At 37.5% G+C, this 16,037-nt stretch overlaps 1 protein-coding gene across 3 annotated transcripts in view; it reads left to right on the plus strand.

Moving 5' to 3' along the window:
* LOC145690059 (RNA-binding protein Ro60) overlaps positions 1 to 16,037 on the plus strand; it is a 55,118-nt gene that overhangs the window by 1,178 nt on the left and 37,903 nt on the right. For all 3 annotated transcript variants that reach the window (XM_081764569.1, XM_081764571.1, XM_081764570.1), the window contains exon 2: positions 11,931 to 12,360. In XM_081764569.1, coding sequence (XP_081620695.1) covers positions 12,003 to 12,360 — 358 coding nt within the window. In that variant the 5' untranslated portion in view covers positions 11,931 to 12,002. The remainder of the gene's footprint in view (positions 1 to 11,930; positions 12,361 to 16,037) is intronic.

Consider the following 16,037-nt stretch of genomic DNA (forward strand, 5'->3'; position numbering starts at 1 on the left):
AGACTACGCATACTTACCGGAAGCGCACATAAGGGAATATGATACAAGGGTGCAAGTAGTTAGCCCTAAGCTAAAAACACCTAACCTAATAACTGAAGTTAGGGAAATTGTAACATTTTTCGATAAAAAAGATTGCCCCCTTCAACTAAATATTGGCCAAAATAAATTATATGGAAGATAATTCGCAGTTTCTGTGATCTGTTAGGTACAAAGTAGTAAGTTTGATAATTACTATCTTCGCACGGGATGTCACCATTCATCTCAGAACCCTGAAAACTATGGACCAGACACTAATATCAGTCGTTTTCTATTATTTTTGTGTGTCGTCTTGTTTCCCCCACCCATGGACCTATACCGATGGGAAGCTGAATTTGGATTGAAATGATATTGTGAGTGTCACTGTTCATCTCAGTAAATACTAATATCAGGCCCTGGTCGTTTTCCATTGATTGTGCTGGCTACCTTCTTTCTCCCATTCGGATGAGTGATGAATGTAGACTTAAACGCCATTGAGAATGCCATTATTCATTTCAGCGACCCAAAGTACTGTTGATTGGACACTAATTTAAGAGGGTCCGATTATTTTTACATGGACCCCCATGCCAATGTGGTACCAATTTTGACATAAACAGTATTGGAAGGGTCACTATTCATTTTAGCAACCCCGAAAACCATTGATTAGCTACTGATATCAGTCGTTTTCTATTATTTTTATATATCTCGTTATCCCATCCCGAACCTGCCCCTTTTCTTCACTATAGCATAAAAACTAGTGCATAACACAAACTAACTTGTGCTAGGTGGCCACTAAAATGCACGAATGTTATCTAACGAGTCAGGTCAACAATGGGGGGCGGGGGGCAAATAGGAGCGGGGGGTACATCCGTAAGGAGTAGGCGGGTCAGGGATGGTGAGTATACTCATAAACAAGTTCGTTTAAAACAGCTCACTGTAAATAACAGTTCCGGCTCCGGAGTCGTCGATGAATTTGGGGAAGATACTGAATGCTATGCAAAAGTTTAACGTTCCACGTCCTTTAGGTTAATGAAAGTGAATGGCTGTGAAATTAATGCTTTTGTGCTCTCCCACCGGTTGTCGAGCCTGGGAGGGCTATAGTTCTGTATGCGTAACTTTTGAACTTGAATTCCCTATTGACGTTGTGTTAACAATTAGCTCCACTCTTGATCATAGTAGGGGGCCGCAGTGGCTCAGTGGTGGAGCGTTCACCTCTGGTGCATGGTGTCCCGGGTTCAAACCATGCTGCCGCCAAGTGAAATTTGTGGTGGACAAACACCGTGTGCGTGGGTTTCCTCGCGGTTCTCCCGTTTCCTCCCACTTTCTTCATTCTACCATTTTATTCCTTGCTTATCATCACCATCTCCTTTAGCCTAGCCGGCATAATCGTGGAACGTAAAACTCAAAAATTTCATTTCATCTCTTGATCATAGTAAACAGATTTTTTTTTTTTTTTTGTAACTATAATGTACACTTCTAATGTTTTGTGATGCATAGTTTCCGTGATCGTGAGTTCGCTTCCCGATGGACTTGGAGTTTTGATGTTGACTCAGAATCAAGGATTTCCAGCGCGAAAGCTAGGAATGACAGGCGATGATAGCCAGTGTGTGGGTCATCCAACTAAAAGCTGTCTAACCAAACATAGCTCTTTGTAGAGACTAAGGCCAAGCATTGTTAGAGTAAAACTAAAGAAATATATATTCAATTTTTTTTACCGTACAGGTTAAGAATTTGGGCACAGTACTTTATCGTAACTTCCTTATGCAATATGACATCCTAAAAGAGTATATACTTTGCATTACGGTTTTTAACGTATAACACTGTTAGAAGCAAGGTATATATATATATATATATATATATATATATATATATATATATATATATATATATATACAGGGTGTTAATGAACTATGCCGACAAACTGTAAGAGGTGATTTCTTTCATCAAAATAAGAAAAATGAGTTCAAATGGACCTATGGGTAAAGTGCATAGTTTCAGAGCTAGGGCTGTCCAAAGTCACGAAAAAGCTAAGTTTCAACAGGCTCTATTTTGTATTCCAGAAACTGTGGTTGGTGGTCCTTATCAGTGTAAAGGAAGTCATGCATACGCAGTTCAAAGATGCACATTTCAATGGATGTAAAGAGTATTTCCTGCAGGGTGAATTTTCCAAACTTGCCATCAGCCGAACTATAAGATATGCTCTGACTGCTCTGACTTTATGATTGGTCCAAAGTAAGCAAACGATAAGTCTTAACAGTAATGATCACGGGATTCTTTGGCGCGATGTCGGAAGGGTTAAGGATCGTCTGCAGCACGGGTCTCTAGTACTCGTGAAAAAAGCATACTGCAATGTTTTCTTTCACGCTTACAAGTGAAAAAAAAGTTAAATATACCGTGATGAACAGGGCCCGGATCTTGTTGACCTAAAATTTTCTAGAAAGTGACCTATAAAATGACACTAAAATTCTTGTAAAATGCCCCTAAAATTCACAAAAATTGACCTTAAAACTTTTGTTTTCTTAAATATTTTCGTTTAACATTGTTTTCGTAAAACATTGACATTTTTTAAATATCCATTGGATTTTAATTAACGTTTGTCACTCATATTCAAAAATTTTTGTTTCAATTAGTTGCAGTCCATTGACCATTTATGTTCGTTAAACAGTCCATTGTACGACATTGTACGTACTGAAACCGTCAATTCACTCCCGAGTTGAAACTAGGAAGCACTATTAAACAATTAAAGTTCGCAAGTGTAGACTACATGAGAATAATAGATAAATACCCTGTTTAAAATCTTTGTACACCTTCTAATTCATTTTTAGTTATTCATATGATCACATCCTTTGTGGTCAACAACCCAAAACTATCCGTTCGGCCACGTGCCAACCTCACCTTTCGTCAACCAGCTACTGCTTAGTTTTCATTAGTTTGTTAAGAATGCAGTTTTTCCGCCCGAATAGTCAGGAAGCATGAAAAGAAATTATTTAACTTCGTCTTCTTCACATCCGTAAACAATGTTTATTTTAAGATTTCCTTATGTAGAAGAAAAAGAATAAAAAGACCATAAGTGACCTAAAATTTACCTTAAAATATTAAAAAAAAAAAAAAAAATGACCTGAAACTTCAAAACGGCAAAAAGTGACCAAAAGTTGACCCTAAAAATATATATTTTTAGAACCTACAGTTGATAGATAACGTTTTTATTAGAATTTGCCTTGTCTTATGCGTAACAGAGAAAAGTTGACTTGTCAACAAAATCCGGGTCCTGGTGATGAAATACATCGCATCACACGTTATTCCAAAGCACTGGATGTCGATTGTTGTCAAGGCTTACCTCCTGCCTACTTTGGACCCTCCTTGAAATCAGGGTACATCTGACAACTCAAGAGCATATTTGAGAAGTATACCCTCTACAGAATACCCTACACACCCATTGAAAATTGATGAAATATGCATTTTTGGATTGTGTATGCGTGACTTCCTTTACGCTGATAAGGACCACCACCCACGGTTTCTGGAATTCGAAATAGGGCCTGTTGAAATTTAGCTTTTTCGCGATTTTGGACCGCCTTAGCTCTGAAACTATGCACTTTTACCCATAGGTCCATATGAACTTTTTTTCTTATTTTGATGTGAGGAATCACCTCTAACAGTTTGTCGGTATAGTTCATTAACACTATATATATATATATATATATACAGGGGTAGACAAAAACATCTAAAAACACTTTATACAGGACACTTGGCCCTCCACTGTACAACCCGTGTTGCGGTTGCCGATCGTTTTTTTGTTTTCAATGTGTCATGTGGACCTTCCTCTTCCGTCAGCAGTAACCAGTTCACCTGTGAGTGTCGTGGTGTGAAAGTGGTGCTTTAAAATGGGCGACCTGACAGACTTCTAAAGAGGCATGATCGTTGGTGCCCGTCTGGTTGGAGCTTCAGTTGCAACAGTGGCTAACATTGTGGGGGTATCGAAAGGCACTGTGTCCAATGTCACGAGCGCATAAACAATTCATGGGCAAACGACGTCTGCAAAGCACAACAGTGGTCGAAAGACAATCCTGTCAGATAGGGACCGGAGGGCATTAAAACGGATTGTAGCAGCTAAAAAGATGACCACTGCAATGAAAATTACGTCTGAACTCAATTCCCGCCTACAGAACCCGGTTTCATCGAAAACAGTGCGACGGGAACTGCATAAAATAAAAATTCATGTCAAGGCCGCTATCGCCAAACCCCTGGTCACAGCAGTAAATGCGAAGAGGCGTATCTAGAGGTGCAAGGACCACGCATGAGGCGTGGACTCATGAGCAGTGGAAACACGTAATGTGGTCCGATGAATCGACCTTCACCTTGTTTCCAACAACCGGTCGTGTTTACGTATGGAGAACACCGTGTCGCAGGCCTATGATACAGACTGTCTGCTCCCAACTGTAAGGCATGGGGGGTGGTTCTGTTACAGTATGGGCAGTGATATCGTGGTTTTCTGCAGGTCGAATCATAGTTCTGCATGGAATGATGAATGCTAAGGTGCATGAGGCCATTTTGGGGGACCAGGTTGTACTCATGGCTCAAATATTGTTCCCTGATGGTGATAGCATCTACCAAGATGATTTGGCACCCTGTCACGCTGCAAAAACGGTGAAATCATGGTGTGAGGAGCTATCACACCTCCCCTGGGTCACACAATCACCAGATCTGAACACTATTGAGTCATTGTGGTCTAAGTTTAAAAGGCGTGTTCGGTCTCATTATCCTCCACCAGCATCCCTTACGGAACTGGAGCATGTTTTGGAGGAACATTGGTACAAAATTCCACACACCACGATTCAGGAGCTGTATACGTCCATTCCACGTCGGATCCAAGCTGTTTTGTACGCGAAAGGAGGCCCCACACCATACTAGGTATGATTTTCACACTTTTTCAAACGTGTTAGATTTTTTGTCCAACCCCCGTACAGGGTTGGCTGGTTTAAACCAGCTGGTTTTTTCAAAAGAACCAACTGGTTTAAACCAAAAAATGAAAAATGTTCATAAAAGTGTAACTATTCGTAAAATCTTGATGAACACATATTTGTGGGTTATCACGTTTCACTCCCATATATTATTCGTACTATAGTCAGACATAAATTTCCCATTCTTTACTCAAAGAGATTATATTACAAAAGCAACTTTTTTTATGTAACTTTATGGATGTTTCTTTTGTGATTTTTTTATAGTTTGTTATTATTGTTACGCAACAAAAGGAAAATTCTAAACATTGTTTCGTTTTAATAATGTTTACTATTGATAAAATGCATCGAAATGCTGTACTTTTTTGGGGAGGGAGGTCATACAAAACCCACTAGAGACAGATATTGAAATAACAAGAATCTTTGGTAACTATTTATGTATAAATGGATCAGAGCCAAAGTGGACTCAAATAATTCGTATCTTTAATCACTTTTCTTACTGATATGCAAAGTAAGTCGTTATATTTCTTTAACTTGGACTAATAAAAGTCGTAGTGAACTAACTTGGACAAAATTAGTTCTTCTGTACTCTGTAGTACTTTGAAACTGTCCATATGTAATTCTGTATAATGGTTCCACTTGTGCAATTGTTTATCTTTTTGTCCTTCTGTCCCAATGACTATTGACGATTATACTAACAAATATGTAAAGATCAGTTAACGTATTTTTATCAGGAGTCCTTCGTGAGTGAGTCGGCAGACGTATCGCATTTGTGGCCAATTGGTCCCGGTTTCGAGTTCAAATGGAGGACAATTTATCTTGGATGTAAGCCGAGAAGCGGTTTGGATTCCACTGTAAGCGTATGTGGCCTCTTCCAGCATAACCCGGTTGTTGCATAATAACACCAAGACGAAACAAACTCATTTCTATCGATATGTGATATAAATACATAGAGCAAATTATATAAACCAAAAAAACCTGGTTTAAACAAAAAAAAAAAAAAAAAAAAAAAAACGGGTTTAAACCAAAAAAACCTGTTTTTTTGGTTTTTTCAATAAAAACTATGGTTTTTGCCAACCCTGCCCCTGTATATATATAAAATACACACATTGATCTTTGGAAATAACAGTACGCATTTCGTTTGAAATTTTACAAATCAGAGGTTTCGTATTTTTAACCTACTCCCTTTTTACATACTACGTAATTCAGCTGCATCTTTTTTCTTACTATTCATTTGTTAAACGGGGTTCAAACTTGAAGATCATAAATATGGTTGATTGGTTGGATTGAAGTTTAGGGTACCGGTACCTTTCAGCAGCTGGGCTATATAAGAGGTGGAGCTACAACTTAACGTGTGATTCAAACCACATGAAGCTCTCATCGGGAATTGAACACACTGTACGTTGGTGTAATTGAAAACCAGTATCGAAATACCAAAATAGTAACCTAGTATATACAGAACGATGAACAGATGTCAGATGCGGGAAACATTGTTGTTCATCAGACTAGATGTATTTCTTGAAATCACATTTACTCACCTTCATTTTCCTTGAGTAACCAAACAGTTATATTAACTTCAATTATTACTGCTTAACTCATTATATTAAGTGACTCCCTAGGTTTAATCACAAGTCGACACAATTACATTAATCGATTTGATACAAGTCATATATCTTCTCATCTAATTAGATGCATTCATCCATCGAAATCTACTACTAAAAATTCGACTCATTATCTTCTCATAACTGTTTACAAAATCAACCAATTTTTGCCCAACGAAGAGAAATATTCTGTAGTTTTTGGGACTGCCTTACTGCTAAATTGTAGTCTTTTCTACATTTGGTGCAGAAGATTCTAGTTTGATGGAACTGTGGTCCAGATTACTTGATGCTGAAAGATGCAGTCAGTTGAGAGTAATACTTTTGAGTTGAGTTGATTTTGAGTGTAATGTCCCGGTCAGCAGCGAGGCTATATGGGACGTGGACCTACTGATTGAAGTGGAATCCGAACCACATGAGCTCTCGCCTGGAATCAAATCCGATCTCAAGGGCAGTGTTCTTCTTCTTCTTCTTCTTATTATTATTATTATTTGAAGTTAATATAGAGCCTTCTAAACCAGTGACAGGGATTTGTAGTATTTGAGAAACACTTTGGCACATATCGTATGGCATTAGCAATGGTATGTAGTATTATAATCCCGTAATATTCGAAAAGAGAAACATAGTAGTATAGTGCTATGATATACAAAGAATGAAATAAGCTCACGATTGGGTTGAGCTGTGGTCTGGTTTACCATGCCGATCGGTTAATCACTACGCTACCCACTCAGCTCCGTGAACGGACTACATTCTATCACATTTACTGTGTTCAGCTAGTCAGACCACATAAACTAAATCACAACTCTCTTTGTGCGTGGACTACCCAGTATCTACATTAGAGAACACTTTTGATGATTGAATTATATGGTGTAGTTTTAATATTTTCTCTCTATTTCCTTCATTTATCATATATGTATTTCTATTTGTCAAGATATATATATATATATATATATATATACTTCTTGCTATTAATTGAAATAAATCTAGTTTAGCATGCCATGATTATATCCTCTTAGATTAAAAGATAAAGATATTTAACACCAAGTGATTACTTATGAAGTATTAGTAAGATGAAGGTAATGAAGAGGACAGAGAACCCTCGAACACGATGTGCACCAGAGGATTACAATAAAAAATAAGGGTCTGTTCATATCAGAGGCGAGCATTTCACCAATGAGCCACCACGTTTCCCTTTCTACTTAGCTACATTGAATATTTTTGAAAAGAACAAAGAATGGGTGGCAACATTTCTCGTACACTGACGCAACTCGTGGATCGTATTCCACAATAAGTACTGGTTCTGTAATACTAATGTGTAGACTTGATAAGAATATACAAAGAAACGAAGGAAAAAGGCCACAGTATATATTTGCTGTCAATGAAACATAGCAACACATGGGTTGCAGGAATTCGACCACACATTAATATAGATGAGAGATTAATTTGGGGGGATAAGAAAGAATAATTAATTGAACTAAGATTTGTCGACAAGTTGTTGTTGTTGTTGTTGTTGTTAGAAGATTTACTAGTTGGGGTGTGAGAAGAATTTAGCGTAAAGGTTTTTCCTTTGAATAAAATAGACATAAAGTTTGAAACTATTTTGACTAGGGATGTAAAATACCTGGGTATTTATTTCAGTGGGTAAATACCCAGGGTAAATACCCGGGTATTTACCCAAAATGGGTATTTTAGTGGGTATTTTATGTTTCAATTACCAATAAATGAATTTTATCGTTGTCAATGAAAAATATAATGGTCATTTGTATCACCTGCAACAGGAGCATTAAATAATCACTAAATTAATCATTTTTTCTAGCAATTAAAGAATGAATTTGATATTTATTAAGTAACACAATACGGATTTCCTAGCTACTTCCCATTATTTTTCTTTCTACTTACACTAAATTTCCTTCTATTATCCTTGGCAGAAAATAATTGTCGATCTACCCCGTAAATTCTTACCTTAGTGTGCCCCTGAGGCGTCCAATCAGTTGCACAGTATAGAATTCGATAGTGGACCAAACCAACATGAAAATATAAAATTTATGACAGAACATGACGATGACCAAAGAAAGTGAAGTCAGTTGTCACCAAACTAACCATACACTATTATTAAGTATTCTGTCTGTCGGCAACTCCTGGTATTAATGAGTCGAAATTTAAGTTCTTCCTTAGGTTCGCGTTTGATGAAATTGCTTTCTCCATTTTTCTCGATCTCTTGATTTCTGAAGGTAATGACAATTCCTCACTCACAGCGAGCGTCTGAAGCCTAGTGTTATTGACAAGCAAACTTTGGAGGCAGTGTAAATGGCTTCCTCATCTTGTTTTTCCAAGCAACTTTAACGAAATTGTAATCCTTTCTTCTTTTGATATTTGTGTAAATAGTGCTTGCAAGTGATGTCTATGTTTGTATTAACAACATCAGTTACGCTTCCCAGTAATGTCTTTACCAATGGACACCCGAGGATGTCAGAACAAAGCAAATGGAGATGAGCAAGACAACCCAAAGATACTATATTACAATACTTCTGTTTTACTAATATAAAAGCTGCTCTCATGTCTCCTATGATTACTAAAAATTTTTCAGGGTTTTATTGTTTACAGAACATTCATGATCTCTTCAGACAAGTAATTTGCATCTTTTAACAACGCGAAATCAACAAAAACAGGTCCAGACTTTGAAATGACGAAATAAATGCTAGATTCATTTCTCAAGTTACTCCAACCGTCACACTGTAAATGTAGATTTGGAGAATTCCTCTAACTTCATTTAAACTTCCCCTTGCATTTCACTGTATTGAGCATCCAAGTAACTTGTAACCAGGCGATACCTTGATGGGGAGCAAACGAAGGACTAATTTTCTTTAAAAAATTCAATCCACAAAGAGTGACCAAGAATGAGAGAACGTTTCAGGAAACAGGGGACACTCACTAATGTGATCGCGTTGGCAAGGCTTTCGTTCAACACTTCCTACGTCGGTATTTGTTTTAAGAAACGTCAATATTGAGATTCTATCAAAAATCCTAAATAGTAACGTTGATCCTAAGAAGCCATAAAAAGTTAAGGAAAGAATGTACATTTGATGGAAATTGATATAATGTTTTTTACTTCAGCATATTTTCATATAATACCTGTAAGTGCGACTACATCAAATATATCGAACTCATTTTCTCCTTTCATGATAAAACTACTCTAAAATGTTCTTTTAAGTTCGAAACTAGTAGACATAGGGCACACTTTTTTCATGATTAACTTGAAGTCTATAATATTCAACTCGGAAAGATTTTGATAATTTCGGTTGTCTTTATTCAACTAGTTATAGCCTCTGATATGTAATGTTTTAGATACATGATCCAACTTTCGTTTATCTTTTATTTATGTGTCGGGTGTCTGAGTTGTTTTCTGTGAAACATATCTGAGAGTTTTAAAATTTCAAAATTTCACGTTTCAGGAAAACTGTTGGATTGAAGGACTCTCAAAACATCTGTTCTCAAATGAAAATACACAATAACTTGATAGGGTTCTTGAAAATTGATGGCGTTTTGCAGACTTTACATTTAAAACTGGGGCTGTCTCCCAAACATTCAACACAGGGGGTTTATGTACGATTTTTATGTTCGGACAACCTAAGGCTTAAAGTCATACTACGATTTGTTATTTTTTTTTAAGTCTTGGTGTAAAACTAATCCAAGTTTAAAAGCCGTTCATACCTTGGTGAAGGAAGGGCATAGACGGATAAATAGACCGATAGTAAAATAGCCCCAGATTAATCTTGAGACGACAAGTGGGTGGTAATGTAGGTACCCCGAGGAGATATTAATCCCTCAAGTTTCAACTCTGATTCTGATTCTCCATCTGATTTGTTCGTGAGTGATGACGTAAAATGTGGTGTGAATTATTTCTCAAGATTGGCTTGATCAACGTTGATCAAACTTTGATGTACGTATAGGTATACACGAGGGCTTCGTCTGAAAAATGTAACAACTCACCCCCACCATTTCCCCCTTTCAAAACATTCGACTCAATATTTTGGTCTCTTTACCTATGAAGTTCTTCGAGAAAAATTATTTAAAAAAATAGGTTTTAGATATCGCTTTAACCTAGAATAACATATAAGTCCAAAATTGTACCGCTGGTGCACCATGGTTAATATTGCCTGCAAACCCGCACCGCACCTGAACGGGGACAATTGGTTATTATTTTGTATATTTATAGTGAATGAATGAGACATCACGCTCGAAAGACCCCAAAATACAGAAAAACGTCACCGGTGCGGTTAACAATTCTTAAAACATCATAATAATTGAACTTTCGTAAAATACCCATTTTTTGGGTAGGTAAATTCAAAAGGGGTAAATACCCGGGTAAATACCCATTTTTTATTTACCTACCCACTGGGTATTTACCCAACCCACATCTCTAATTTTGACCGAAGTTCAGTTTGATTTTAGTGGGTTAGTTTAACCTTTCAGGGCGGGATCTGTAGTAAATAACGCCAGAACAAGCGCGTTGTATTTTTTGAAACACTAGAATTTTTTGTAAATAATGATATGAACTGATTTTAATTCGTATTGCAATATACTGTATTTATTTTACGTTGATTGACATTTATTTGTTAATGGACGTTTATAATTATATTTTCTTCACCTTGCATTCTGTTATGACACTAAATAAAATCAACAAAACATAGATGACAGAATCCGATTTAAACTACTCGCTGAGCAAAACAACACGTTTATTATAAAAGTTATTACCGGTAACGTATAACAGTTTCGGCAACTATCTACTTGGCTTCATCAGACACTATCTAATGGAGAATATGAATGACAGATGGACGATGTAGTAAGGAACGTTAGAACGATTTTTTTTTTACAAGGATTTCTGTAAATTAATACATAAATTATTACTTCGTCTGACTAAGTTACATATCATATTGTTATTGACATTTACATGCTTTGTGTACGTAGCTAAATTTGTATTACATTGTGCTTGTTCTTACAGCATGACCACACTTACCGAAATATTCCATGAGAACGGATGTTAAAAGTACAACACACTGTGATATTTCCAATGTCATATCTTATTACACATAAGAAACGGAGGAAAATGACTCCATTGTAGTAGTTTATCTATGAGGGTTGCCTTTAGATTAGGTAAGGGAAAGAGAAAACTTTCTGCTAACGTGACAGATTACAGCAGAAGTGTTACTCTTGTACTTTGTACTGAATATGTTCATGTTTAAACTTACTATCATACCTGCTACATAAGAGATTTTGCCAACGACTATGGTTATTGTAACTTATTTATATTTTCAGACGATTTTCGTGAAGAAATTTAATCTCAACCTTGATTTCCTTACAGGTCCACAGAAAAGTACATCATCAAACTGACTACCTTAGGTAGCTTCAGTATTCCTGATCAAAGCAAGCGAAAATGACAAAACCGGAAAACAGGTTGAAGAGATTTTTGCACTACGGCCATGAGAGTCCTTTGTACCAACCAGGAGATCGATTTGTTCGCAGCTACTTCTTGAAAGATAATCTTCCTTCAGTCGAGGAATTTACAGCAGATAATAAATTTGTGGAGCCTGTCACTCACATCGTGAAAGCTTACAGTGATGGCTATTCGGCGCACCCTGAATCGTTAATTTTTGCACTGGCAGTATGTGCAAAGGAAAAATCCAAAGAACTCAGGGAAGCTGCGTACAGTGCAATAAGAACCGTTTGCAAGTCACCACAAGAGCTTTTTCTCTTTGTCAAGTTCTCGGCAATGCTTTCCAAACCACAGACAGGTAAGTTTCTTATTTACTTTCTAACCTGTTATTAGTCTCCAGCTAAAGAATAGTAGTAGTTACAGATAATAACTATGTATTTAAAAAAATGTGTTGGTATTTTCCTTGAGTATGTTATTAGCAGCAGTTTCCACACTTTTAACATTCCATCCCGAAGTACCCTAGTCGTTTGTAGATCACTTCCTGCGTTTGATATCAATCACAGACGACGTCGGAATAGCTATTTGGCAACATTGGAGTAGCTGTGAGTCCACATACGTGCTATGCGTAAACTGTATCGAGAGTGTCTTTCTGTAAGGTAACCCCCTTTCACATTCGCTGGAAAATTTTACAGCTGTGGCCAGTGTGTGTCTTAGAAGGAATAATATGTCCAGGACCTAATTTTCCTAAAGGTGAGGAAGTCACGAACTGCTCTTTCATTTAACCCTTTTACAATATTCGAATTTTTAGAGGAACATGTTGACTTTCAGTTAAGTAGATACTGGTTCAGTATTATTTATACGAGTATCATGGTTCACACGGCATTCTCTTCAGAATGAAACAAGCTTTCAAATGATGCCACGCGCATCTATGCATAATATACGAGAAGAGGAAAATTTGGGTTACACAGGGAAACCTCTCCAAAGGATTCCTTTTCATCTTGTGCCCCTCTTCCTCTTCCTCGTCACCAACACTTTCACTGTCAGAACCAATCTCAACATTTATTCCGTCTTCATATGTATGAAATCCTTTGAGAACTTAAAAGACTTTTGTGTTGGAAAAAAAACTTCATGATTTCTTTCGATAAGATACTATCGGAGAAACAAATCCAGTAGCAATACTCTTCTAATATGCTACGCAATACACTCAAATTGCACCACTCAATTACCATTCGTTAATAAAATTATAACGAAACTATCAGCTAAAAAATAAATAAATAAAAAAAAAAAAAAAAAAACACCCACTTTCCTCCTATGACTCACAACTATCTACGTAAATAAAATTTTCTGGGTATGAAGGAAGGCAGGAGGGAACACTGTGGTTGATTTATGCACATGAACTGGAGACTGAAGTACCGATAAATAATATTTGTTATTTTTTTTTCCTTCCACAGTTGCGAAAAGACAGAAATGTCCCCAAAACACGTGACTTTAAGACCAAGTTTGAAATAACGTAATCACCTATATTTTTGTGCACAAAACGCGGAAAATGCTATTTGTTATTACGTAATATCCCCTACAAGTGAAACAAGAAAAATAAAATCACTTTTCAGCAAGAGTAGATAGTTTTAATTAAAAAAAAAAAGAAAGAAAAAAAAGAAAAGAAAAACTTAATTTCTTTTAGAACTTCAGAAGAAAGGTGCCACTACAATGTATTGTTACATTCCGCCAGGAAAAAGCACTGATCTTATATGTAAGAAATGTTTCACATTTGCATTACTAGCGCACGCATCTCCGTAGAGGCAAATAAACTAGAGTTAATCATTGTCCCATACCGCCGGACACGACGAATAGAAAGTTAAGGAAAGGAACTTCATTTCGGAGAAGGAAGAATTTGCCGGGCCAGGGGAAATGTTGTAGTTCCGATAAAGAAGATTGATCTTTCTTTCTGATAAAAATTAATTACGGAATGACATATACAGAGTGTTTCAAAACAATACCGACAACGTTTGGGAGGTGATTCCTCACACCAAGATATGACAAAAAGTATAGACCAACTTGGGTGCATAAATGCTTCCTTTCGGAGTTATAGGCTGCCAAAAACTTGAAAACATTAACTTTAAAGGTCCATAGCTCCAAAATTTGGGACCTATTGTAGTCGGGTCAAGACTTCACGTAGGAACTACTACGTGCTCTATCTAAATATCCATGTTTCAGAATCCTGTGGTACTTCCGCAACAATTTTTATAGAGGTTGTTGGTGAGTACTTCAAGTTATATTCCTGTAGCCAAACTCCTCTTCAAAAATTGCTTCGTGAGTACCTTAGGATTCTGAAACATGTATTGTTGGATATCGGACATATTAGTTCCTAAGTGAAGTCTTGACCCGACTATGGTAGGTTCCATATTATTGGAGTTATGGGCCTTTAAAGTTCATTTTTTTCATGTTTTTGGGAGCCTATAACTTCGAAAGGAAGCATTTGTGCACCCAGGTTGGTCTATACTTTTTGTCTTATCTTGGTGTCAGGAATCACCTCCCAAACGTTGTCGGTGTTGTTTTGAAACACCCTGTATAATGAATCAGCAATGAGGCGCTGCTGCTGCAAGTTCAGGAAGATAATGACAATTTCATATTTGTTTAAGATAGCGATTTATCGCGCTGGCAGAGCTCCCTCGGAGCGATATGATTAGCATACGCGCCTTTGGCGTGGCTGACCTGGGATTCATTCTTAGCAAGGGCTCATGTTGGGGTCCCACGTTAAGATGTAGGTGTACGTCTCATATAGCATCACAGCTGCAAGAACGCTAAACTTAAATCAAACCAGTCAAAAGGCCGCGCTGGTTTTGAATCTAGAAATTGGATTTATCATTTAACATACAGAGTAAGCTCTTGATGCGTTGACTACCAAGAAATCGTGATTTAACACCGTGTAACTAGAGGGTGCGGCAGCGTTCATAATAGAATATTAAAAACACACCATCAGGCAGTAACTGTAATTTATTTATTAATTCTTATGGCAATTAATAGTTACAGGTATGTCATTTACTAATGTGTAAGTCATTGTCCATTGCGTGGATTACTTTTTGAATATGATTCCTGTCAAATGATGCCCCCTCTACACAACACTCATCTAGGCGGCGTTGGAAGCTTTTCATAACTCAGCGTAACGTATTCCCTGGGACATTGCCGACGGCAGTTCTGATGTGATCCTTCAACTCACGAATGGTGGCACAACGTGTTCGGAACATTCTTGCTTCAGGTAGCCCCAAAGGAAAAAGTCTACACATGAAAGATCAGGTGAGCGAGGCGGTCAGGAAATGTCACCAAAACGGGAAATTACTCTACCTGGAAATGTCTGTCGCAAGAAATCCATGCAAATTCTGGCTGTATGCGAGGTCGCTTCGTCTTATTGAAACCATAATTGTTCCACATCCAAATCAACCATACCTAATTGGGGAAGAACGAAGTCTTGCAGCATCTTGAGGTAGCGTTCACTGGTGACAGTTACAGCCACACCGCTGTCATCCTCAAAGAAGTAAGGGTCAATAATCCCAAAGGAAGCAACTCCACACCACAGTGTGACACGAGAACTGCAAGGGCTTGATGTGCAGTTCATGCGGGTTTACATCACTCCAATAACGCATATTTTGTTTATTCACTGAACCACATAACTCGAAATTAGCTTCATCTGACATCAGGATGGTGTGCAACATTTGTGGATTTTGGCGAAGGAGATCACGCATGGTTAAGCAGAATGTTTCTTGTGAAACCCAATCACGAGGCCTAATTTCCTGAACAATCTGCAGCTTATATGGGTGAAAATGGAGATCTTCGTGCAATATTCTCCTGAATGACCGATCGGACATATGCGCAGTTTGCGAATGACGACGAGCAGATCTTTCTGGGCTACGCAATATTGCAGCACGAACATTTTCCACGGCTTCTGGTGTCCGCACAGTTCTTTCACTTCTTTCCGCTTTGCCATTGCAAACAGAACCTCTTGTTCGAAATGCACGTACCCACCTCACAATGGTCCGT

Source organism: Thermobia domestica, chromosome 7, assembly GCF_964235325.1.
Source record: "Thermobia domestica chromosome 7, izTheDome1.hap1.1, whole genome shotgun sequence".
In the NCBI taxonomy this organism is placed as follows: domain Eukaryota; kingdom Metazoa; phylum Arthropoda; class Insecta; order Zygentoma; family Lepismatidae; genus Thermobia; species Thermobia domestica.